Raw genomic sequence first — 24,098 nt, 5'->3', positions numbered from 1 at the left:
CACAGAAAAGAACGTATGTACATACAAAAGTATCTCTGTCGGCTTACCCATACTTACTTGTCTACTCCTCCTGTACCTTATATCTAGTTCAATCCTATTGCACTTTTCCCCATCTCCTATAGGGTGTGAATCAAGAGTATGCAAAAAAGGGATATATATGGGTGATAGCCCCGCTATGAATACTGGGATGGAAGTGGTCTTAGTCCACTGAGAAAGAGAAGATATCTGATGGGTCCCGTGAAAATAAGCCCTTGCCTTCAGCAATCAGATTTTTGTGCCTGCTGAGAAAAAGTGGGACTACACTGTGATACCTACTAACTGTATACCTGAGTATTGAGGAGTGAAGAGACATGTGATGGTTTCTAACTGTTGGACCTTGGAGTTATACATGTCTGAATTGATAGACCAAATTTATACCATAGGTATTCCCTGTTTGGTTCATAAATGTAAAACTAGAACTAAATGAATTCCAAAACGTTCAATTAAATATATTTTTTTTGTTATATCATTTCACCGCAGCATGATGTAGGGGCTGAGACTTTGCTGTTGCTGTTTTACTAAAATCAGTGGTTTATAAGCAGGAAGTTATCACTAGAGGTGTCTCATACCAACTTGAGCAATTATTAAGTTGAGCTTTAATGTCTAGACTTTGTTTGCTACATGCATCAGTATGCTTTTGGCGCCCACATCACTGTCTTGGGTCCTCACTTGTCCAATTGGGAACATCCCACAAAATTTGCAATTTTGGAGATTCTCTGGCGTTATAAACACATTAAAACCTAGAAAATTACAAATTATTAAAAAAAAAATCAATGTTTAGGAAGTGATAGTTTATAACACTTTGACTATGCAAATAATTTCATCTGAGCTTATAAAGACAATATACAATAGAATAAACAATATATTTCTTTATTTTGATTGACGGTCATATGGAATATTAAGATACAGTATTTAGTGCAAATGATTGCTGACCTGCAGCACATAGGGGCTATTATTATCATAATCATTACTGATAATAATGATATTATTTGGCTTAGACTTAGTCTCTAAATCTTGCATACCCAAGTTTATCCATTTGTGCCCAGCATATGTCCTCAATCATTGCAATATCTTCTCTAGCCATTTTTAACTTCCACATGTTAATATTTGTAGGTGAAATTTCCCCTTCATGAGGGAGATAAAATAAGTTTGTTAAGCTTGCAAACATTATTTGATTTAAGTTTGCAGGAGAAAGAGGAATACCAAAAAAACTATATATTTTCTGAGTAGTTTCTTCAGGGAAATTTACAATGTCCTCAAATTTAATCAAAAGATAGCTTTTTGATTGTAAATCATTATTTATTCTAATCGCTGCGGCAGTATTGGCAAACCATACATGGGAAAGTTTTGTCAGAGCAAGTGATTTAGGATTAGTGAGCTCTTCTTTTAAGGAGTCAAATTCAGGAGCATAGCCAGCAACCGACGTACATTTTTCCTTTTCTTCATCTTTGTACATGGATGTCAAACGCTGCTCAACATTCTTCAAAGAGAACAGACTTGGACTGCTTTTATACAGCATTGAATAAACCCAAGCACGAGGGTCTCGTATGATAAATAATGCCCTTAGTTGAGGTCCGATAAGTTTTTCAATGAATGGAAGCTTTAAAGTCCAGCTACCACTGCTTAAACCAAGCACTGGTTGAGCTTTGGGAAACAATGTTAGGTGTTTGCGTAGTTGTCTAACATAGTCAGCATCTCTGTCATAATATCCTTTGTATCTAGTTCTTTGCTCAGAGAATGAGTCTTTTCTCTTATATCGTCTTTTTCTATCCCTGTTAACTGTGAAATGGTGAAAAAGCTTAGGCTTTATGGGTTCTCGTAAATCAATATTCTGTAAATGAAGTTTTGTGTTCTGAAGCAATGATTGAAGCCAACCTTGAATAAGTTGAAAATGTCCATCAGCCACGTCAGATCTAGTCCATTCACAAGGATCCACAAATGAATCAATTTTGTATTCTCCATCAGGAATTTCAATGTAAGCTGTAGGAACCTTGATATACACAAAATCTGAACTGTTGAAAAAGAGTTGCCTTAAAATGTCAGCTCCTGAACCAGGTATAGATGTAATTACTACAATAGGCAGATCAGACTGAATGCCACTTTTTTTAATACCATCTGTATCTTCTCCCTCACTATTCCACTTTGAACAAATTGGTTGAGTACACGCTGTCCACACATCTACTAACTCAAAAACCCACAGTGTGATGATCAATACTAGGATCCAACGCATCAACTTGCCAAAAGGAATATAGAATCTCCAATGAAATGCTAAAATTCCTAAGCTTGCACACAATATTAAACCTATAACCAAATTGACTTTGAGGCCAAAGTGAAATACATTCATACTAATTAATTTAGTTGCTTTCTCAATATGTTCAATACCCAGCCCAAATCGTACTACTCTGTTCACATCTTCTAACTTCGCATATCCCCCAAATCCAAGAAAACTAAATCTGACCTCTAGATCATTATATGCTGTTACTATAGACACTATATTTTCTGTATTATTAACTTTAACAGATATTTTAACACCATAGTTGTTATTGTCTAAGAATTTCAGATCAGACACATTAACATACGGTCCATTAAATATGTAAGCAATCCTGGATATTTTTTGGTTTAACGGAAAGGTAACATTTACAAATTGTGTCCAGCGCTTTTTGAATTCTGCTGTCTGCTCAGCTTCCTGAATCCTGCCTAATGGACTATTACCATTTGAATCTATCCAGACCATTTTGTAATGAGCATCCCATATATCCATCATAGCACCATTGAATTTATTAAGAAACCTAAATGGAACATACTTAAAATCGATATCTAGATTATGAAAAAAGGCACTGACTAGAGAGAGTGGGGAATCTTCATGCTTTTCAATATGATCAACTACAAGTAGTGTCTGCTGATTTATAAGCAGCAAACAACGATAAACACTTTTTAGCTTCATGGAAGACGAGTAGGCAGACACTGCTTCGCCACTTACAAATATTGTCTCCCCTTGCTGACTTGCTGTGATAACCTCGCCTGCTGCATCTCCAGATTCATTTGTTGTCCATTTTAGCCACTGTGAGCATTCACCAAGTTGACCTTCCCATGGCTTATTGCACTGACTTGTAGGGGAAGGCGCAAAAACTAAAATATTATTTAAATGACTTAGTTTTGGTCCATACAGAGCTTCTGAAACAAAGACTTGTCCATTAGGAGCAAATGTGAAAGAATTTTGATCAGGATGTTCATGACCAGGATTGAAACTTCTCCACCCATCTATCCAGGAATATGGCTGAAAATGAACAATATCATAGACTGCTCGGCCACCAAGTTTTCCAGATTTGAATGAAAGAAATGTGTTAGTTTGAGTATTAGGCAAACCAGCACCATACGTTACAACTCCCCAATTAGGAAAAACATACATTTTTGGTGAGCCATAATCAACTGGAGGATGGGAGGTAAGTTCAGGATTATACCACAAATATTCAGTGTGAAGTGTGCTCCATCTCTGAGCTGTGGATGGTACCATTGGCCCATCTTTTGGTCTATGTTTTCGGATTTGATTGGCCAACCAGTTTCCAGCTCCATTCTTCAAAATGAAGGTATCCAAAAACACCAATTGGCTTTCTGGTCCATAGAACCAATTGTAATTAGAATCTGCTATTCCAACAGTTCTCTGATAACCTGGCAACAAAGTAGAAAAGTAAAACCAGAAGTGCATTCTCAACCAGTTGTTGTCAAAATGATTCATACCAAAATGACGTTTTGCTAAAAAAACATATTGTGTAATTGATTTTGCTGTATAACTACCATAGGCAACTCCTTCATCAAGTGATCCATCAACAACGTGATTTAGAAGAAACATTGTTTTTTCCATCACATCAACGACAGTTTGTTTCCACACATTAGCTTGTTTTAAATTGTGCTCTCCCACAACTAGTGCTCCTGTAAGCAGCGCAAGCATATTAGTGGTTTGGTGGTTGTGGAGGAACTGTTTTCCCCATGCACGCACTCTGGAACATTCATACAATTCATTACTAGCAGTCTCAATTTTCTCCAAATACCTTTGTCTTCTATCACTGTCAAGAAACCGGTATAAAAAGTCAAAAGCTGTGGCAAAACCTGTCAAAGAGTGTGCAAGGGGCACCTCATCACCAGGTGCATTTTGAACCATCCAGTCTTTGTAATTGACCATTCTGTCCATATATTCCAGTGCAAAATTGAATGCAGCTTTATCATCTGGAAACAGCACACAATATAAAGCCAATGGTGGCAAATTATTCCCATAAATCTCATTCCATTTAGCTGCAAAGTCAGCATGCTTTAGAGGGGGCAAGAAGTAAGATGGATTAGCCAGCATCTTGTTAACTGCATTTCTAATCGCTCTAAATAAATGTAGATGAGTGGTGTGGGACTTTTGTCTCAGTCCTTGAACATCTGCACCATCAAAATATAATCTTGGATGTGTAAGAACATTTTTTTGCTTGAAACTAGCGGTAACCTGAAATAATCTGCTGTACGGAGTGATATCTACCTTCAGACCCATCCAATCATCAGTAAAATTTCTGCAACAGACGGGTGACAGAAAAATAAGGATCATTGAGAAAACGGAGTGTCCTACAACATTTAAAGCCATGTTCCATTTGGCTATAAAACAATTGCACACGTCTTATTATTTTCTTCTGATGTTTTAGATAACCTTTGGCCTCTTCGGATATTTGGATACTTGTTTTTAGAGTAGATTAGTAAGTTCATATGAGAGACTTTTTCACATTTAGGATATATTATTTACAAATTGCAATATCCATTTGATGGCTTTTTTTAGAGTAATGATTATGTTTGCAATACTGAAATACAATAAGGCATATACATTATGCAAGTTATAGTTTTTAGACTGTCTGCGATTGCTATGGATACTTTGCTATATGCCTGAACAGTACAATGGTAACATACTGGGTCTTTGTGAAGTTTATACATATTTGCTCACTTAAATAACTACTGAGCACAGCAGCCACTTTGCTTGGTGTTTTATGAGTCATGTCTTGATTGACTGCCAAAAAGCATACGTGAAAAGGGTTTTGTGCCATTAAATCATTTTCCTGTTGTCAGCAATTAAAAAGCCTAACACGGCAAAGAAAAGCCTTCATTTTGCGTTGTTATATTACTCAAATATTGTTCTTCTTTACTGTTTTTCTTTTGTTTCTTTTGCTGCAGAAGTAGAGATAATCTGGGAAATTCAACATCTGCCTTTTCAGTTATTTCAATTTCCTATCTTCAGCTGTGGAAGGCTTGGACATTCTAAGGAGAGAAACAAAATCTCATGAAATAATGCCAAAAATGAGCAAATGTGCAAGCTCTAAAAGAAAAATATTTCACTTTAGTGCAACAGATTTTATGACTCATTAATTCCCATACAAAAAATACATGTACTTCAATTTCTAGTAAGTCGTTTATTTTTTACTTTTTGCAAAAAAAAAACCATTAAGACTGTGTGCCCACGTTGCATTTTTTTAAGCATTTTTGAAGTGTTTGTGCCAGATCAGACGCTTCAGAAATGCTTAAAAGAAGCTTCCCATTCAATGTAATGCATTTTTGGCTTTTTGTGCCAATGCATGCATTTTTTTCCGCTCAGAAAACGCTTAGCAGCTAAAAACGCAGCATGCTCATTAATTTCCACATAGGTCTGCATTTTTAGCCATTTCCAATGTTCCCAGAAACCGCGCGGAAAAAAACGCATCAAAAACGCGCGTTTTTTGTGCAAAAATCGCGCAAAAAACACGCGGAAATAAAACGCGCGGTTTCTGGGAAGAAGTCCGGTTTTCTGAGCGTTTAAAAACGCTAACGTGGGCACATAGCCTTAAGGGAATCTGTCACTAGTACCAACCCTTCTAAGCTAGCAGAAGTGAAGTTTGTTTCATTACAAATACATTTGCAGCAGCAGTTCCCACACAGAGATTCAGCTTCCATCTCACAGGCAGTCAGTGTGGGGGAAGACAGCTGCAAATATTCTTGTTGTGTTTGTAATGATACAATGTTTAAAATGATTTCCTGTGGTGATGAAATCCATCTTGCAGTTCTTACGTAATCAGTGTAAGAAGTTTTCAGTTAATGATATTCTCGTACTCTGGTGCGGGACTGTAGGCAGAGTCATATCTTCCTGTTCTAAGCCAGAGAAACCAAGAAGAGACCTGCTGACACACCGCCCTGAAGCACAATCAGTCTGTTTCTATGATGAGGAACATATTTGTGCTTCAGGGCATCCAATGGGCAGGTCTTTCCTTGGTTTCTCTGGCTTAGAGCAGGAAGATAAGTCTCTGCCTACAGCCCTTCCCCAGAGCACAGGCATATCATTATCTGAAAACTTCTAACACTGATAACACAAGAGCCACAAGACGGATTTCTTTACTCCAGGTATCATTTTATTCAGTATAACAGCGGCAACATGACAATGTTTGTAGATTACTTAGTGAAATCCTGCTGACAGGTTCCCTTTAAACAGATTTCAGTTCTATCGAGGTTAAATAGCAGGGAGCAAACCTTAACAAAAGTTAACTCCTGATCTCCAAGACTAAAGGGTCCAACAAGTACTATAGAACAGTGAAGAAGAATTATTGCCCCATGTCGCCAGCAACAAAAATGGGGTGCCACCAGGCAACAGAAGCAGAGACAGGGAGGTTAGGCACTGATATAGACATCACATAAGGTACTGAATCTTTTTACCTGAAATTTCTGAATTTTTCCAGGGTGCCCATGTTTTAAGGCATTTGAAATGTGCATGTGAATCCCAAAAAGCACATTTCTTAATATATGAAGATGATTGCATTTATTGATCCACTCGGTCATTAGCTTGTTACCAGTAAAGGGGAATTTAGTAGAGTGCAGCTGCAAACACAGATAGCTAGCAGCTTGCATATGTCTCAAGAGAACTAGATCTCTATAACTGGGTCAACTAAATATATTTTAAGGGTTATGGGAACTCACTTATGACATAGTCAACAAAGTGTTCAGCTTATATCTGGCAACTGCTGGAGTGCATATCAGCTAATCACGTGCGGTACCTCAATTATATAGATTATTTATTGATTTGTCCCAGGCAGGATGTTGAGTCAGGCCGGCTAATCAAAGGAGGTGCTGTGGATGCTCACAGATAGGAGGCGGCTTGTAAGGCTCCCATTCAGCAGCCACTGAGAACTGACCAGGGCCAATTAACCAGCAAATTTATTTGATCATCTCTACCAGTGGCCACTGAATCTTATGTAGGGCAATATGTGAATAGAGAAGGATTGTGTCCAATAATCTACTGATGAATAATAAATTGCCTTTAAAATAACTTTCCAAAATGTCTAAACCTCCTGTAAAATCACTGAACTTAATGTTATTTATATTTGCACTTAAGTGAGTTGCCTAATATGAAATTCCAATAATTTAAAAAGTAAATTGAACTGAATAAAAATATATTTGATACATTTTATATATTGTAATTTTATTATACAAAAGTAAATCACACCTTATTTGCATTAAATAATTGGTGAATAAGAGCGTATAAGTTTCTGTTTGAAACCATTTATTTTTTCTAAATTACTGCTATGTTGTTAAGTCTCTAATTTGTATAAAATTAGTCAGGGGGTTGGTAATATCTATGTACTGAACCAAATATCTTAAATTCAGCACAAAGTCTTTCATAAATAAAACAACCATAAAATGTTCTGCCAAACTTTGCTTGGCAAAATATACTGTATAATTACTCTCTAGGTGCATGCATATTTCTTTTTTTTATGAGTTCTAGTGATTACTTTACCAAATGATGGACTCACACAAACCCATTATCTGATATATTTGGAAAATCATGGCATAATAGTCCATGATTGTTTTCATGAAAATGAACTACTTTAATAGCAAAAAAAGTCATAATTTTAAATATTTAAGGGGCAAAAGCAAACTGGTATGTTATCAAAATAAATCAAATTAATCATTTATTTGAGATATTCTTTTGGCTTTAGGTGTACTTGTAGAAGACTTAAAGGTATTGGTAAAAAAAAATACTGCACACATTAAAACTATCTTAGTTTAGTATTTACAAGAAATCCTATTAAAGGGATTGTCTAGTCTTCATATAAAAGTTTGCAGTTACTATATGTGACTGCAGCCTTCTGAGTCTTTACAGTGCATGCACCGCACACTGTCAGGATTCTACGGAGTCGCCGGTGAGAGCCATACTAGATGTGCTCGGCCTCTCTCAACTCATTTGTATTGCACACATACTTGCACTTACAAGACCACCTCATCATTCTGGCGACACTAGAGAATCATGACAGTGCATAGTGTGTGTACTGTAAGGATTCAGAAGTCTGCAATCACATAGAGCAGAAGACCAGACAACCACTTTAATATGACATGATATGAAAGGAAATACAAACATTTGCATTTTACATCAGAAATAATTTGCTGATTAACATTTTTACAAGTGGAAATGACTAGAGTGGGCTCTGCAAGAAACTTTATTTAAAGGGAATCTGTCAGCAGGATTTCATAAATAAAACTAGTTATATGTGCATGTAGTTCTTTCTAAAGGCCCCGTCACACACAGGGATCTCGCTACCGAGATCGCTGATTTTGTGATGCCACAGCGATCTCGCCAGCGAGATCTCTGTGTGTGATGGGGATCAGCGACCGGCCCCCCTGCCGTGTATCGCTGATCGTTCTCGATCGGCCTTGGCCATTTTTTGATCACTGGTCTCCCACTGGCCAGCACGCATCGCTGCGTGGGGTAGCGAGAGACCAGCGATCAGCGATGCTGGTTTCTAATGCAAACATCGGGTATCCAGGAGCCGCAGCTTCTGGATACCTGGTGTTTACCTTGGAAACTGGCGTGCACGCTGGTCCTGATCGCTGGAGGGGCTGTCTATGTGACAGCTCACCAGCGATCAGCCTAACGATGTCCCAGTGATCCCATACATGTCAGATTGTTGGTGGGATCACTGAGACATCGCTATGTGTAATGGGGCCTTAAGCCAAGTCCAGCAATACCTTTACATGGACAATCCAATCTTCCCTTACTTAGAAATCAGCATTTCAATTTATATGCAAATGAGGCTAAAGGACTTTGGTAGATCTGAAGCTCCTGTAAGGGTCCCATTTCACTTAGGGTACCGTTACACCTAGCGATGCACCAGCGATCCCGACTAGTGATATGACACGGTCAGGATCGCTGGTACATCGCTGGGTGGTCGCTAGTGAGCTGCTACTCAGGCAGATCTCACCAGCGACATCGCTGGGGACGGGGATCGCTACTTACCTGTCAGACACGGCGATCCTGCGTCCTCCCGCCCGGCTCCACGCGTCGCTCGTCATCACAGCAGGAAGCGCCGCAGGAAGCTGACGACGAGAAATGGTCCAGCAGCTTCTCGCGCGATCAGCGATTACCAGCGGGGGAGCCGGTCGGAGGTAAGTATCACATGCAGCGATATCGCTAGCAATATCGCTGTAACATCACAAAATCGGTGACTTTGCAGCGATATTGCTAGCGATATCGCAGTGTGTAACGGGGGCTTTAGCAATGCACCAGCGATCCCGACAATGATATGACCAGGTAGGGATCGCTAGTGCGTTGCTAAATGATCGCTAGTAAGCTACCAAACAGGCAGATCTCTTCAGCGATGCAGCAACGATCCAGCAATCAAACACAGCGATGCATGCTGGCCAGGGGGACGCCAACGATGAAAAAATGTCCCAGGACATTCCTGCACGATCAGCGATATCCAGCAGGGGGACCGGTCGCTGCTGCATGTCACATGTAGCGAGATCACAGGTGAGATCGCTGTTGCGTCACAAAATCGGTGACACATTAGCGATCTCGCTATGTGAGACGTGGCCTTAACTCCGGCTCTATTCTGAAATGGTTGTCACAGTGTTAAGGGATCATCCTTTATCCCATTTGCAAATGGAAATATGAGAAGCAATGGAATGAAACTGAAAGGGAGAAGATACAGATTAAACAACAGAAAAATATTTTTGACAGTAAGGGAGATCAATGAGTGGAACAGGCTGCCATGAGAGGTGGTGAGTTCTCCTCCAATCTTCAAACAGAGGCTGGACAGACATCTGTCTAAGATGGTTTAGAGAATCCTGCATTGAGCAGGGGGTTGGACCCGATGACCCTGGAGGTCCCTTCCAACGCTAACATTCTATGATTCTAGGATTCCTCACCCAGCTACACTTCCTCACGCTTAACTGATGGCTCCTTTATTTGAAGTCATACAGCACAGAGGATGTCAGTCAAGCAGAAGGAGGCAGTGCTGGATGGGGAATAATTTGGAGTGACACAGACTTCAGATCTTCCATAGATCTTTAATCTCATATACATATCAATTCAAACGCTGAGTAACAGATAAATGAACTGGTCATGTAATGGTATTGCTGGAATAGTTTTTGTAAGAGCTCCATGCACATACAAATAGCTTTGGGATTGAAATCTTGCTGACAGATTCCCTTTAAGTGGAAAACATGGTAAGCTAGCTACACAAATATACATTCTAGATCAGATTCATACGTTATCAATATCCTTAAAAATTTTCAACTGCCATGTTAAACACATGGGAGCAGTAAGGTCAATGCTGTGCACCCTTGAGCAAATTATTGTCGGCATCTCTCAGTGTCTCTGGTGCAAAAATTAAGATTGTAAGCTCCCATGAGTGGGTATTTATTGTGCCTGTACTATCTACATACAATGCGTGTTGCTACTATAAAAATAAATAAACCCTTTTTATAATTTAAAAAAAATTAAGTGACATCAAAAACGAATCGATTTCAAGAAGGTATTCTACAAACTCATTTCTCTGTAATAAATGCTAAAAAGTTGCAACTAAATTAATCACATTGAGTCACATTGGAGTATAAGTGTGGGGAACAATCCCATTCTCTGTGCCACTAATGTCAAAAATCTTTTATATTGCAGTATAACATAAATGGAATAAGTCTATTGTTTTAACCATATTAGAGTTGGAGACCGAGACCAAATAATGGGGCTTCCCAAAGCACGTTTTCGTACGCATGGTTTCCTTAGGCAGAAAATAATGTTTCGGTCTGGTGAGTTTAAATATACACTATTTAAACTCACCAGAGTGAAATATTATTTATTTCACGTGACCCTGTCTCACGTTGGTGAAGAGCACCAGGAATATTGCTCTAATGCATGTGCTTGTTTCACAGGAAGAAAATCCGGCCCCACTCCCAGCAGTTAATAGTCACTGTTAGAGGTGAGCAGATCGCTTAAAATTTGAATTTGTGGGTTTCACCAAATTGTCCCTTAAAATTTTGTTTGTGTTCAATAAATACACTACGAATCGCATTACTGGAAAGTTTCTAACCGCTCAGAAAACACATGTATAACTTAATTTTAATAAGAGGAGAGCGCGAGAATGATCACTGATAACCAAGGTAATGTCAACCACTGAACAAGGTATAATATTCCTCTTGCTCTCATAGAGATTCACTTAGAATCACCGATTTCAGGAAACTCATCTAGATGTTGATCTTCCGTGGATAGTCCTGCTTATTTCTATTCACTGTGTGTGCCCAGAATTGTGGTAACACATGATAGCCCGCCTGTGCACTGAGCACATAGTAAGGCACAGCACTGCTCGGATCCAAAGAGAATGTTGTTGCCAACAAAGTGGTTTAAAAGACAAAGTACACTAGTGAGTGAGGGTTAAAGTGATGATTAAAACATACTTAACAATGAAGCTCTCCCATTCCCCACAGTGATATTAACTGTACATAATGTTAAATGACTAGTGAATGAAGTGACTCGTGATTAAAAATATCAACTCAGTGTATGTGCAATAAATATGTTTCATACATTTGTTAATCTAATCTACTTTAAAAAAAATATGCATAACCCAATTTATGATGCCTGATTTGGGCAGAATTCTTTCTTTTTCCAGGTTCAAAAACTAGGTCATTACATAATTTATTATATCATGGGGATGTGGAAACCACAAAAATTTACGACCAATGGATCCAAGTATCAAAAATATACATGCTTTATTAGGGAAAATACACAAAACAGGAAACATGGTGAACATGTGCACAGAAAAAGCAAAGTGCTGCAATGCTAGAGGACACGTGACCAAACCCTGACCATGTATACATATACATAAGTATGTGAATAAATAGGGTAAGTACCACCTTCACAGAGGATCTACTGTAACTAGCCTAACAGCCCTCGGATATACAGGGAGATTACAGAAAACCCCTCTATATTGCTAATATACATCCGTGCAAATTAACAGATGTCTATACTGTGACCAAGTCACAAATGTACCTAAACAGAATTATACAGGCAATGTGTTGTCCTGAGAGGCCGAGGCTTAATGTCCACCCCTAAATATAACATATGATCCGCCCACCCACATAGGAGTGAACGGTACCGGAGCAGAACATTACCTCTGGAGAGGGAAATTCAGGATGGCCGGGCGGTCCACACGTCACCCCGACGCGCGTTTCGGAGAGGATCTCCTTCGTCAGGAGACATTACGTAATTTATTATATGAATAATATTGAGTAAATTGAATTCACTGTTTTAAGTAATTTTAATCAGATGTTTTAAAAATATAGATAACTTTTGGCAAAATATGGACAGAAAATGTTTGTTATAAAAGGGACAAAACACACATTTGGGTGCATACATTTAAGAGTTATCTGTCTGACTGTGGGTTAGAATGGATGCCATTGAGGCATATTGGGACCCATTGTAATAAAACATGATATTTTGCGGTGGCAAACTATATTGTGCCTTCTTATACAGTTAAAGAAGTCTCTGTTCCCTGCATAAATCATCCCACTCTTCAATTACTGACCCAACTGCTCCTCTCCTTTCCCCTTTGCCTGGGACTTTGCTGTGATTGTACAATTGTAGTTCTAATGATGACTCATGCAGGGTAAAGAGACTTCTTATTTCTACAAAGAGTGTGGAAGGGTTCAGCTAGTCTGTTTTTAATAATGTTATGGTATAAATCCAATGGAAAAGGAAAAATGTGTCCTCTCCAACCCAGTCTTCATGCTTTTATAACACCATATATAACAGTTATACTACAATAACACTTAGAAAATATGTTTCTATTTTTTAAGGCTTGGGCTCTGTATTCAATTTTCGTCATGCACTGGAGTAATGCTTCACATGACTGAGTGTACCTCCCAACATCAACACTTATACACAGTACCCAAATTTACACAAAGCTTGGGTATTGTTCTGGTCTTAGCCCTTTGATTTTAATTGAAAAACAATTAAATATTTCAAAGAAAATCTAGAACTGGCACAAGAGCTTCTTACTTGTGGTTTTAAAAAGAAACAGATGCGTTTATGCATTGTAACAACCCTGCTGGCATCACGGCATGGCCTCCCATCCCCAGCGCACCAACTTACTTTCTCCTTCAAACCATGCTGTGAAATCTGTCTGTTGCCAGCCCTGAGCTCCATGTGCTATGCCTCTTGTTTTCCTGCTTGCTCTCCATGTTTCCTGACTGTGTGTATAGGGGGGCGGCGCCTGAACTCTCTGGTTCTTATGCGGTCTGGGTGCACCTGTGTAATCTGTCCCTGACCAACCACCTGGAGCCCTTGACTATTTAGTTTCGCCACTCCCACTGAAACATTGCCTGAGCAATGTCTATACTCAGTTAGTATTCCGCTGCTGAGCTAGCCAGGCCCTGTTCTGTTTGTCTCCTTCTCTGGAGGATTCTCTAGTCTTGCTTTGTACCCTGTCTGCCTGCCGGGAGGCTGAATATCCTGGCCCCTGAGTCTTTGTCCCTGTGCCTCTGTCTGAACTCAGTCTTACCTCTGTCTGTCAGTCTCCTTGTTTGTGGTTCCTTCCCTGCCGTGTCTTTCCTTGTGTCCTCTTTATCTGTGCATCTGCACGGCTCCCTAGCCGCTCTGTCTGCACGGCTCCCTAGCCGCTCTGTCTGCACGGCTCCCTAGCCGCTCTGTCTGCACGGCTCCCTAGCCACTCTGTCTGCACGGCTCCCTAGCCGCTCTGTCTGCACGGCTCCCTAGCCGCTCTGTCTGCACGGCTCCCTAGCCGCTCTGCCTGCTCCGCACTCCTGCGGCTCTGCCTGCTCCACACTCCTGCGGCTCTGCCTGCTCCGCACTCCTGCGGCTCTGCCTGCTCCGCACTCCTGCGGCTCTGCCTGCTCCGCACTCCTGCGGCTCTGCCTGCCTACATCTCCTGTGTGAACAGGTCCAAACCTGTTCTCTCATATACCACACCTTCCTGCTTATATCCATACCTGCATCTCCTGTGTGAACAGGTCCAAACCTGTTCTCTCATATACCACAACTTCCTGCCTAGATCCATACCTGCATCTCCTGTGTGAACAGGTCCAAACCGGTTCTCTCATATACCACTCCTGCTTGCCCTGTGTCTCCAAGCCGTGTCCGCTTGCCCAGTGTCTCCAAGCCGTGTCCAGTGTCTCCAAGCCGTGCCCGCTTGCCCAGTGTCTCCAAGCCGTGCCCGTTTGCCCAGTGTCTCCAAGCCGTGTCTCCAAGCTGTGCCTGCCTGCCAGTGTACCAAGCCGTGCCTGCTTGCCCAGTGTCTCAGCCTGCTTGTCACTCGCACCTGTCCAGGTGTCCTGTTCCCGAGTGGGATCAGCAGCCACAGCCAGACACCACCCTGGAGTGGCACCCGGCAGCTACCTGCCGCACAAGCCTGACCTCACCATCAGAGGCTCCAGTGAAGACCAAGGTAGCTGTCGCAGTCACGCCCCTTCCAGGGTAGTCTGGTCTGTGGCACAGTGGGGCCACAACCCCCGGCTCGCGCCATTCAGCCAAGGCGCGAGCGTGACAGTTTGCTCAGGCCATGGTCCCCGCTGAGTCCCATGTCTTTCCGCTTGCGGAGCATGATGAACTTTCTCCCTGCCAGTATGAGCAACCAGAGGAATTTGTTCCGTCCTGCGTGGTACCGATCGTGGAGTCCTCTGAACCAATCATCATCTCCAATGCTCTCTACAATCAGCTCCTGGCCTATGAAGAGCACAACCCAGCAGACCCGCCTAGGTTCTATGGGGACCCTAAAGAGTGCCAAGGGTTCCTGAAGAGATGCCTGCACTACATCCTGCAGAATGCAGCTTGTTTCCCCTCTGATCGGGTCAAGGTTGGATACATCATGTCCTACCCAGCTGGTGATGCCTTGATGTGGATCTGTCCCCTTTGGGAAGCAGGGGATCCTGTCGTCATGAGCCTGGGGGCCTTCCTGGTGGCCTTCCGTAAAGTGTTCGACATGCCTCGTCCAGCTGCTCTTGAAAAGTCTTCCCCTCCAAGCTTCCAGAGACAAGAGGAACCTGTGGGTGAATCGTCTCAACCTCCTATGACTGTCCAGCCATCACCCGTTCCACAGTCTGCCGATGCGGCCACCCATGCAAGATCCGAGAGGTCTAAGAAGAAGAAGCGGGCCAAGTTGCAGCCGGAATCTGGCCTCTGCCCTGTGAAGCTCGTACTCCAGAACCCTGGGCCAGTAGGAGAGGCTGCCCCTGGTGAGAGTCCTCCCTCTCCATTAAAGCCTATGACTGTTTCGTTGCCTTCTGGGAGCTTTGGGGTGTTCGAGCCACCAGCCACACAGAGTCGGTGTGTGGTCTCCATTCTTCAGCTCCAGAACCCGGCATGGGCATCATCTAAAGGTGGCCGAGCCCTCTTTGAGAATAGTCTAGTCCTGCAAGGACAACTACAGCTCCAGGTCGGAGCTTTATACACGAAGAAGTTCATCTTCCACCTGCTGACTGGTATGCCCATGGGTCATTGTGATCCAGAGATTCTAGCACCCATTTATGTCTGGAAACCTAGCAGGGCACCGTGCTTGAAACAATCAAGTGACAAGAGGTGTCTGGTTCCCTTGCGTCGCATTCAGTCAAGGTCGTCCTCTTCGCCTGGTTTGCTAGTCGCCGAGTCAAGGTGTGAGGGTGCCTCTGAAGAGGGGGAGGCGGTCTCAGTCTCCTCACACATCCCCAGCGACTATACCAGTGTTCTGCTCCCAAGAGCACCCCTGCCTCTTGATTGTCTTCCCCAGGATAAAGGGCTGAAGATGGATCCAGAGTGTATGCCTTCAGCTCCCCTGTGGCCTAGGGGTGAGGGTCCCAAGACAGAGCTTCTCTCATCCTCTAACCAGAAGGATGTGGTTCAGTTTTTTCAGGGTAACAGGCTGAAGTGGCTCCCTGTATGTATGCCTCCAGCTTCCATTTGGCAGGTGGGTGAAGAGGTTGGAACAGTGGCCTACGTATCTCCGTTCCTCACCAATCGGGAGGAGGAGGTCCAATTTTTCTGGCATGTTGGGCTGAAGTTAGACTCAGTGAGGGTGTCTGCTGTTTCTAGTTGGCCGGCTGATGTAGGGGTCAAGTCTGAGGCTTCCAGGTCCCTGCTTTCTTCCACTCTGGAGGAAGAGATCCAAGTCCTTATACCCTCGGTGTTGGAAGCTGACTCCATCGGGCACCAAGAAGCTTGGCACCCTGGGATTCCTGATGGCACACATATTCCACCCTACGTGAAGGATGTCGTGTCAACCTGGACTGTGTGTGGTCCCATACTCCTTCTTCAGGTCATTCTGGCAGGCTTGAGGAAGAGGGGCCGTAAAGGGGGGGGTACTGTAACAACCCTGCTGGCATCACGGCATGGCCTCCCATCCCCAGCGCACCAACTTACTTTCTCCTTCAAACCATGCTGTGAAATCTGTCTGTTGCCAGCCCTGAGCTCCATGTGCTATGCCTCTTGTTTTCCTGCTTGCTCTCCATGTTTCCTGACTGTGTGTATAGGGGGGCGGCGCCTGAACTCTCTGGTTCTTATGCGGTCTGGGTGCACCTGTGTAATCTGTCCCTGACCAACCACCTGGAGCCCTTGACTATTTAGTTTCGCCACTCCCACTGAAACATTGCTTGAGCAATGTCTATACTCAGTTAGTATTCCGCTGCTGAGCTAGCCAGGCCCTGTTCTGTTTGTCTCCTTCTCTGGAGGATTCTCTAGTCTTGCTTTGTACCCTGTCTGCCTGCCGGGAGGCTGAATATCCTGGCCCCTGAGTCTTTGTCCCTGTGCCTCTGTCTGAACTCAGTCTTACCTCTGTCTGTCAGTCTCCTTGTTTGTGGTTCCTTCCCTGCCGTGTCTTTCCTTGTGTCCTCTTTATCTGTGCATCTGCACGGCTCCCTAGCTGCTCTGTCTGCACGGCTCCCTAGCCGCTCTGTCTGCACGGCTCCCTAGCCGCTCTGTCTGCACGGCTCCCTAGCCGCTCTGTCTGCACGGCTCCCTAGCCGCTCTGTCTGCACGGCTCCCTAGCCGCTCTGCCTGCTCCGCACTCCTGCGGCTCTGCCTGCTCCGCACTCCTGCGGCTCTGCCTGCTCCGCACTCCTGCGGCTCTGCCTGCTCCGCACTCCTGCGGCTCTGCCTGCCTACATCTCCTGTGTGAACAGGTCCAAACCTGTTCTCTCATATACCACACCTTCCTGCTTATATCCATACCTGCATCTCCTGTGTGAACAGGTCCAAACCTGTTCTCTCATATACCACAACTTCCTGCCTAGATCCATACCTGCATCTCCTGTGTGAACAGGTCCAAACCGGTTCTCTCATATACCACTCCTGCTTGCCCTGTGTCTCCAAGCCGTGTCCGCTTGCCCAGTGTCTCCAAGCCGTGTCCAGTGTCTCCAAGCCGTGCCCGCTTGCCCAGTGTCTCCAAGCCGTGCCCGTTTGCCCAGTGTCTCCAAGCCGTGTCTCCAAGCTGTGCCTGCCTGCCAGTGTACCAAGCCGTGCCTGCTTGCCCAGTGTCTCAGCCTGCTTGTCACTCGCACCTGTCCAGGTGTCCTGTTCCCGAGTGGGATCAGCAGCCACAGCCAGACACCACCCTGGAGTGGCACCCGGCAGCTACCTGCCGCACAAGCCTGACCTCACCATCAGAGGCTCCAGTGAAGACCAAGGTAGCTGTCGCAGTCACGCCCCTTCCAGGGTAGTCTGGTCTGTGGCACAGTGGGGCCACAACCCCCGGCTCGCGCCATTCAGCCAAGGCGCGAGCGTGACATGCATGCATCTATCATTATTTACATCCTACCAAAATATCATGAACAGATCCAGTATATACATTGTGACCATCTGTTCTGTAATCATTTTATTTTTTACTTTGTTGCTCTGTAACGGTATAGAATCTGATAGCTGTAGAATAATTCAGTATTCTGCCTTTTTGAAATCACATGGCAGAGGAATTTAATGTATACAATAAATGGAAACTGGATTCCATCTTGTACTTCAATTAAGACCATGAAAATGAAAATCAAATTAACAACAACTGTTGTGATGACTAATGTGCGCACCAGGGAGCGCAAAACTGCTCAGTAAATTCATTGCCTCAGGATCGTAGACCAGATCCATGGATGCTAAAGATCAACTGTTTTTGAAATGTTACGTAATATTGAAAAAATAATTACACGTATATTCAGTTCATAATGGGATTTGCAGACTAAAAAAATAAGCATAACCTAGACTAAAAACAAGTAAGGCGATTAAGCACAGATTTTACATCATAAAATTGGCATGAAAGCTTTGAAAAGTCAAATTTATTTTTTTGCGCGATGAGGAATTGCAAAAAGATTTGTGACTTCTGGCTTTAACCCAACTTTGAATCTCTATCTCTCATCCATTTAATCAGGGATTAGTGATGAGCAAGTATGCTCGTTACTTGAGTTTTCCGAGCATGCTCGGGTGTTCTCTCAGTATTTTGGGTGTGCTCGGAAATTTAGTCTGTGTCGCCACAGCTGCATGATTTGTTGCTCCTAGACAGACAGCCTGAATACATGTTGGGATTGCCTATTTGTTAGGGAATCTTTAAATGTATTCAGGCTGTCTAGCAGCTGCAAATCTTGCAGCTGCGGTGAGACAAACTAAATCTCCGAGCATGTCCAAAATACTCGGAGAACACCCGAGCACGCTCGGAAATCTCGTCACTATCAGGCATGACTTTAGGTCATGAATGGAGATTTGATCCAGCTCACAGGACTCCAAAATTCTGGTAAAACGTCAACTTCTTTATTCCAATTGGTTAAAAACAATAATATCTTGCAAAGGATAGTAGTGGAACTATGTCCGTGGTAAGGGAATACAGGGAAAAATTAATAGTACCAGATGCGTTTCGAGTCTGACACACATTCTTAAACTTGGCATGAATGTGAAATGAGGACTTTCGGTCATCCTATCGATCATCTTTCACCGGGCAGTTCTATCCTAAATCATAGTTCTATCATAAATATTTATGCACCTGTGCCGCTGCCATTTTACTTGGGTCCGCTGGACCCTGTATTAGTGCAGATGCATTTAGGCCTGTCTGGTTTGTATCTGAATTTTTTGGAGGATTTTTTCCTCTTTTTGCGGTTTTCATGTTAAAGACTGTAAATCTCCTCATGCCGACTTGGCACTTTCTAAAAGGAGAAACATTCCCACTTGGACCCAAAAAGAGAGGACATTAGGCCCCATCACACATAGTGACTCACCAGCGATCCCAACAACGATATCAACTTGTCAGGATCGCTGGTGAGTCGCTACATGATCGCTGGTGAGCTGTCAAGCAGACAGCTTCACTAGTGATCAGCACCAGCGACGCCGAGCGACCGGCATCACTGTGCACGTTAGTTACCAGTGCCTGATGCAGTGAGCTGGTAACTAAGGTACACATCGGATTTCAAAGCAGTGCGCGTCTCTTTAGAAACCCGATGTGTACTTTGGTTACCAGCTCCCTGCATCAGCGCACTGGTAACTAAGGTACACATCCGGTTTCTAAGTGATGCATGCTGCTTAGAAACCCGATGTTTACCTTAGTTACCAGTGCGCTGATCGCTGGTCTCCCGCCTGTCACACGCAGCGATGCGTGCTGGCCAGTGGGAGACCAGCGATCAAAGAAATGTCCAGGGCTTTCCAACAACGATCAGCTATGTGTGACGGGGGCTTTACTCACAATATAAAAGAAATGCCCAAAATTATTTATCTAGCTGATTTAGTACTGAACATGGGACCACACAACTAAAATGGTGGAACAGAAAGAATATCTCAACAGTTTGATAAATATCACTCTGGTCATGTAGTACCGAAGAAGCTCTTTTTAGAACTGACTGCTGTTAAATGGGGTGACCTTTACAAGAAAGGAAACGTTAAAAAGGTATAATTGCACCTTTTTTTTACATGGCTTGCTGTAAAAAAAAGTAGTGAAAAGGTCTGCATGTACCAATGCATCATTACTTCAGTTATGGAAATTGGGAAGAACGTATTTCCTTTTTAAAAGGATTGGTGCATCCCTCTCTGATAAAAAAACTACTGTCAAACATTATAGTTAGATTTCAGTTAAATATATAACTTACAAATTTAATTATCGGATTCAAAATATATATATTCACTATTATAATATGCACTAATATAGAATTCATGTGAACAAGTCCTTATACAGTTGTGCTCAAAAGTTTACATACTCCGGCAGAATTTTTGCTTTCTTGGCCTTATTTCAGAGAATATGAATGATAACACCAAAACTTTGTCTCCATGAATGGTTAGTGGTTGGATGAAGCCATTTATTGTCAAACTACTGTGTTTTCTCCTTTTAAATCATAATGACAACTCAAAACTTCCAAATCACCCTGATCAAAAGTTCACATACCCTGGTAATTTTGGCTGGATAACATGCACAGAAGTTGACACAAATGGGTTTGAATGGCTACTAAAGGTAACATCCTCACCTGTGACCTGTTTGTTTGTGACCAGTTGCTTTATTTTTTATACTTCCTTGAATTTGGCTTGTCTATGAAATACATGCTTTAATGCCTTCCCACAGCAGAAATGCACTGAAAATGCATATGCGTTTTTTAATTGTGGATTTTCCACAACTAATGGAATTCTATGTGGAGAATCCACATGTAGTACACACAAGAGAAACTGACATGTTGCGGATTTAAAACATGCACCGCAGGTGAATTTACACTGCTGAAAAAAAACCCGGTGGGCATGAGATGTGTGCAGTAGCTTGCAAAAGTATTCATCCCTTTGGCTTTTTATCTATTTTGTTACATTTGTAATCAGATTTCTGTGTGATGCATCTGCACTAAATAGTCTAAGTTGGTGAAGTGAAGAGAGAAAAATATAGATATAAATTAAATTTATGGTATCAAATAACTAAAAATTGCCATGTGTAGATGTATTTAGCCCTTTTGCGATGAAGCTCTTAAAAATTTCTGGTGCAAGCAATTACCTTCATAAGTCACATAGTAAAAGGAAGTACAACTGTGTGCAATCTAAAGGCGCCTTTACATTTAGCAATGCACCAGCGATCCGACCCGGTCAGGATCGCTGGTGCATCGCTAAATGATCGCTAGTGAGCTTTCATACAGAAAGACCTCACAGCGATATAGCAGCGACGCAGCGCACGATACTCACCTTTCACACACAGCGATCCTGACGTCCTCCCGCCCGCCTCCACGCGTCGCTCGTCATCACAGCAGGAAGCTCAGCAGGAAGCTGACAACGAGAAATGGAGCTGGACATTCTCTCGCGATCAGCGATGGACAGCGGGGGAGCCGGTCGGAGGTAAGTATCACACATAGCGATATCGCTGCTGCGTCACCAAATCGGTGATGTTATAGCGATATCACTAGCGATGTCGCTATGTGTAAAACCCCCTTAAGTGTCACACGGTCTGTCAGTATATGCATTAAGCAAGAGGCACCACTAACCAAACAACAATATAAAGATCAAAGCGATCTCCAAACAAGTCAGGGACAAAGTTATTGAGAAGTACAAGTCAGGGTTGGGTTATAACCCAATCTCTGATGATCCCCCTGAGCACCATCGAATCCATTTTCATCAAATGGAAAGAACATGGTACCACAACAAACCTGCCAATAGAGATACGCCCACCGAAACTCTCAGCCTGGTCAAGAAGAGCATTAATCAGAGAGGTAGCAAAGAGACCAAAGGTAAAAGTAGGCTGTACAAAATAATGACTTTAGAGGAGTGAATAGTTATACACACTTAAGTTTTCAGTTATTTTGTCCTACTAGTTGATTGCTTCACAATAAGAACAAAACCAAACGTTCACAGTGTGTTCTTTACATGAACTGATGCAAACCCTAAAAAAGCAGTGACATTTCAGGTTGTGAGGCGGCAAAACACCAAAAATACTAAGGGGGTGAATAATTTTGTAAGCCACTGTAAATCCCACACACTTTGTTGCAACGAAAATACACTGTCAAAAACGCACCCAAAACTCATTGTGGGAGCAAAGCCTGGATGCTTATGATTTCTATGTTTAGACAAGTAAATTACATAACTGTGCTATGTAAAATACTGTATGTCCTGTTTCACCCAAGTTAAGACCTCAAAAGAAAAAATAAAGTGTACAAAAGTGAGAACAAAAACAGGTAAAGCGGAAAATATAATGTTCTACCTCCCTTCCCCCAAACAAAATACAAAAAATCTGAAAAAGAGCAAAAAAATAAAGCAAAAAAAGAAAAAAATTATAATAAAAAATAATGTAAAAAGATTAATAAAACCGTTCATAAATTGGCTTCCTATTGACAGAGCAAAATCTTGAACGCTTTTTAATTTATGCTGCCTTCCAATTTAGCCCTTGGTATAAGGATCAGCTTTCAATTAAGCAATGCAATAATTTGATACATTCATCTAACATAGTAGTACTAATACTAAAAGATTTAAATCGTATTCATTCAAAAAATGAAGGACATTAGCACTTACATTTTAGCTCTTGAATCCAGTGCTCCTCGCTCATGCGTCAGATGTCAGCTCAGCGGAGCACAGCCGTAAACTGGTTACCAGCATGTGTAAGCCTTTATGACTTGTAACACAATAGTCAAAGTCAGAAGATAGGGCTTTTATAACGCCCAGTATGAAATAGGAGAAAGGTTGACAATTCTAACAAGCCAATAATGAATGTTTTATCATTACCCACTCTCTACCAGGAAGATCAGTAAGAAAAGCAATGGATACTCGTAAAACATGTTTATGGGAGCATAGTGGAAACTGTCACAACACGTTTGTCTAGTTAGGTTTCTTTGCTAACAAAAGAAAATCAATACAAAGTATACCGTAGATTTTTATTTTTTTTTAAACTTAATAAGGCAATTTCAGGTTAAGTATATGCCTATTAAATTGGACCTGTCACCAGATTTCACAACCCGTACTTCATACATAATTAAATATATCTCTTAGTCCTGGCGTACTTACATTGAAAATCCCATTCAGGATGGTTACAAACACTATTTAAAGATACTGCAAGTTAATATTAGAAATTAGAATTTTATAAAGGGACGTCAAGTCAACACCATGGGCTACCACTCTAGCCTGTCACTGAGTTCAGCGGCTCGTACAGTGAGCTCAGAGTAGCGTGCTTTTAACCACTCAGCATGAGCACTGAGGTTAGTGACCGGATAGAGCGGTGCCACACTCTGTGGATGTGATATCATCTCTAGTGATTAGTGTATCACATGAGATCCGAATTTGCTGGCTTTGCCGAATTTTCCCCAAAATTTGATTCGCGGTGAACGTTGAATGTTCTTTATCATAAATATGTGTAAGGTGTTAAAAATAAAAAAAATAATAATATCTCATCGCTCACCCCGGCAGTCACTCCACTGCTCATTGCCAGTTTTTCAGTTTTCTTTCTGCTCTGCCTTCATACACTACATCTCTGTCCTTTTCACTATAAGGACTCATACTCACTTGCAAGAGACTCAAACGGTTCTCGTCTGAGTCTCTCGCATGAAAACCTGGCACTGCCACCGGCACTGGGAGCGCAGTGTGCAGCTGCATAGAAATACATGTAGCCGCACGCTCCGGTCCGAGTGCCTGCATCAGAGCCAGATTTTCATGTGAGAGACTCGCACGAGAATCGTGCGAGTCTCTCGCAAGTGAGTATGAGCCCTAAGACAGGATTTTCAGCCTGGTCAAGTGCGTTAGAATAACTCTAATCCCCACTGTATCATCGTAATGAGGGGAAAAAAGAAGAGATCCCAAAAATATACTAAAAACAATGAATTTTATTGTGATAGTTTAAATACAA

At 42.3% G+C, this 24,098-nt stretch overlaps 1 protein-coding gene across 2 annotated transcripts in view; it reads right to left on the bottom strand.

Annotated features, from left to right (window-relative positions):
• Positions 1 to 887: 887 nt before the first annotated feature.
• DSEL (dermatan sulfate epimerase like) overlaps positions 888 to 24,098 on the bottom strand; it is a 38,316-nt gene continuing 15,105 nt past the window's right edge. For both annotated transcript variants that reach the window (XM_073590020.1, XM_073590019.1), the window contains one exon: positions 888 to 5,322. In XM_073590020.1, the coding sequence (XP_073446121.1) occupies positions 1,040 to 4,660 (3,621 nt within the window). In that variant the 5' untranslated portion in view covers positions 4,661 to 5,322 and the 3' untranslated portion in view covers positions 888 to 1,039. The remainder of the gene's footprint in view (positions 5,323 to 24,098) is intronic.

The sequence above is a fragment of the Dendrobates tinctorius genome, unplaced genomic scaffold, assembly GCF_039654945.1.
Source record: "Dendrobates tinctorius isolate UK_male_01 unplaced genomic scaffold, ASM3965494v1 ptg000115l, whole genome shotgun sequence".
Classification (NCBI taxonomy): domain Eukaryota; kingdom Metazoa; phylum Chordata; class Amphibia; order Anura; family Dendrobatidae; genus Dendrobates; species Dendrobates tinctorius.
This window is presented reverse-complemented; position numbering and strand designations above follow the sequence as displayed.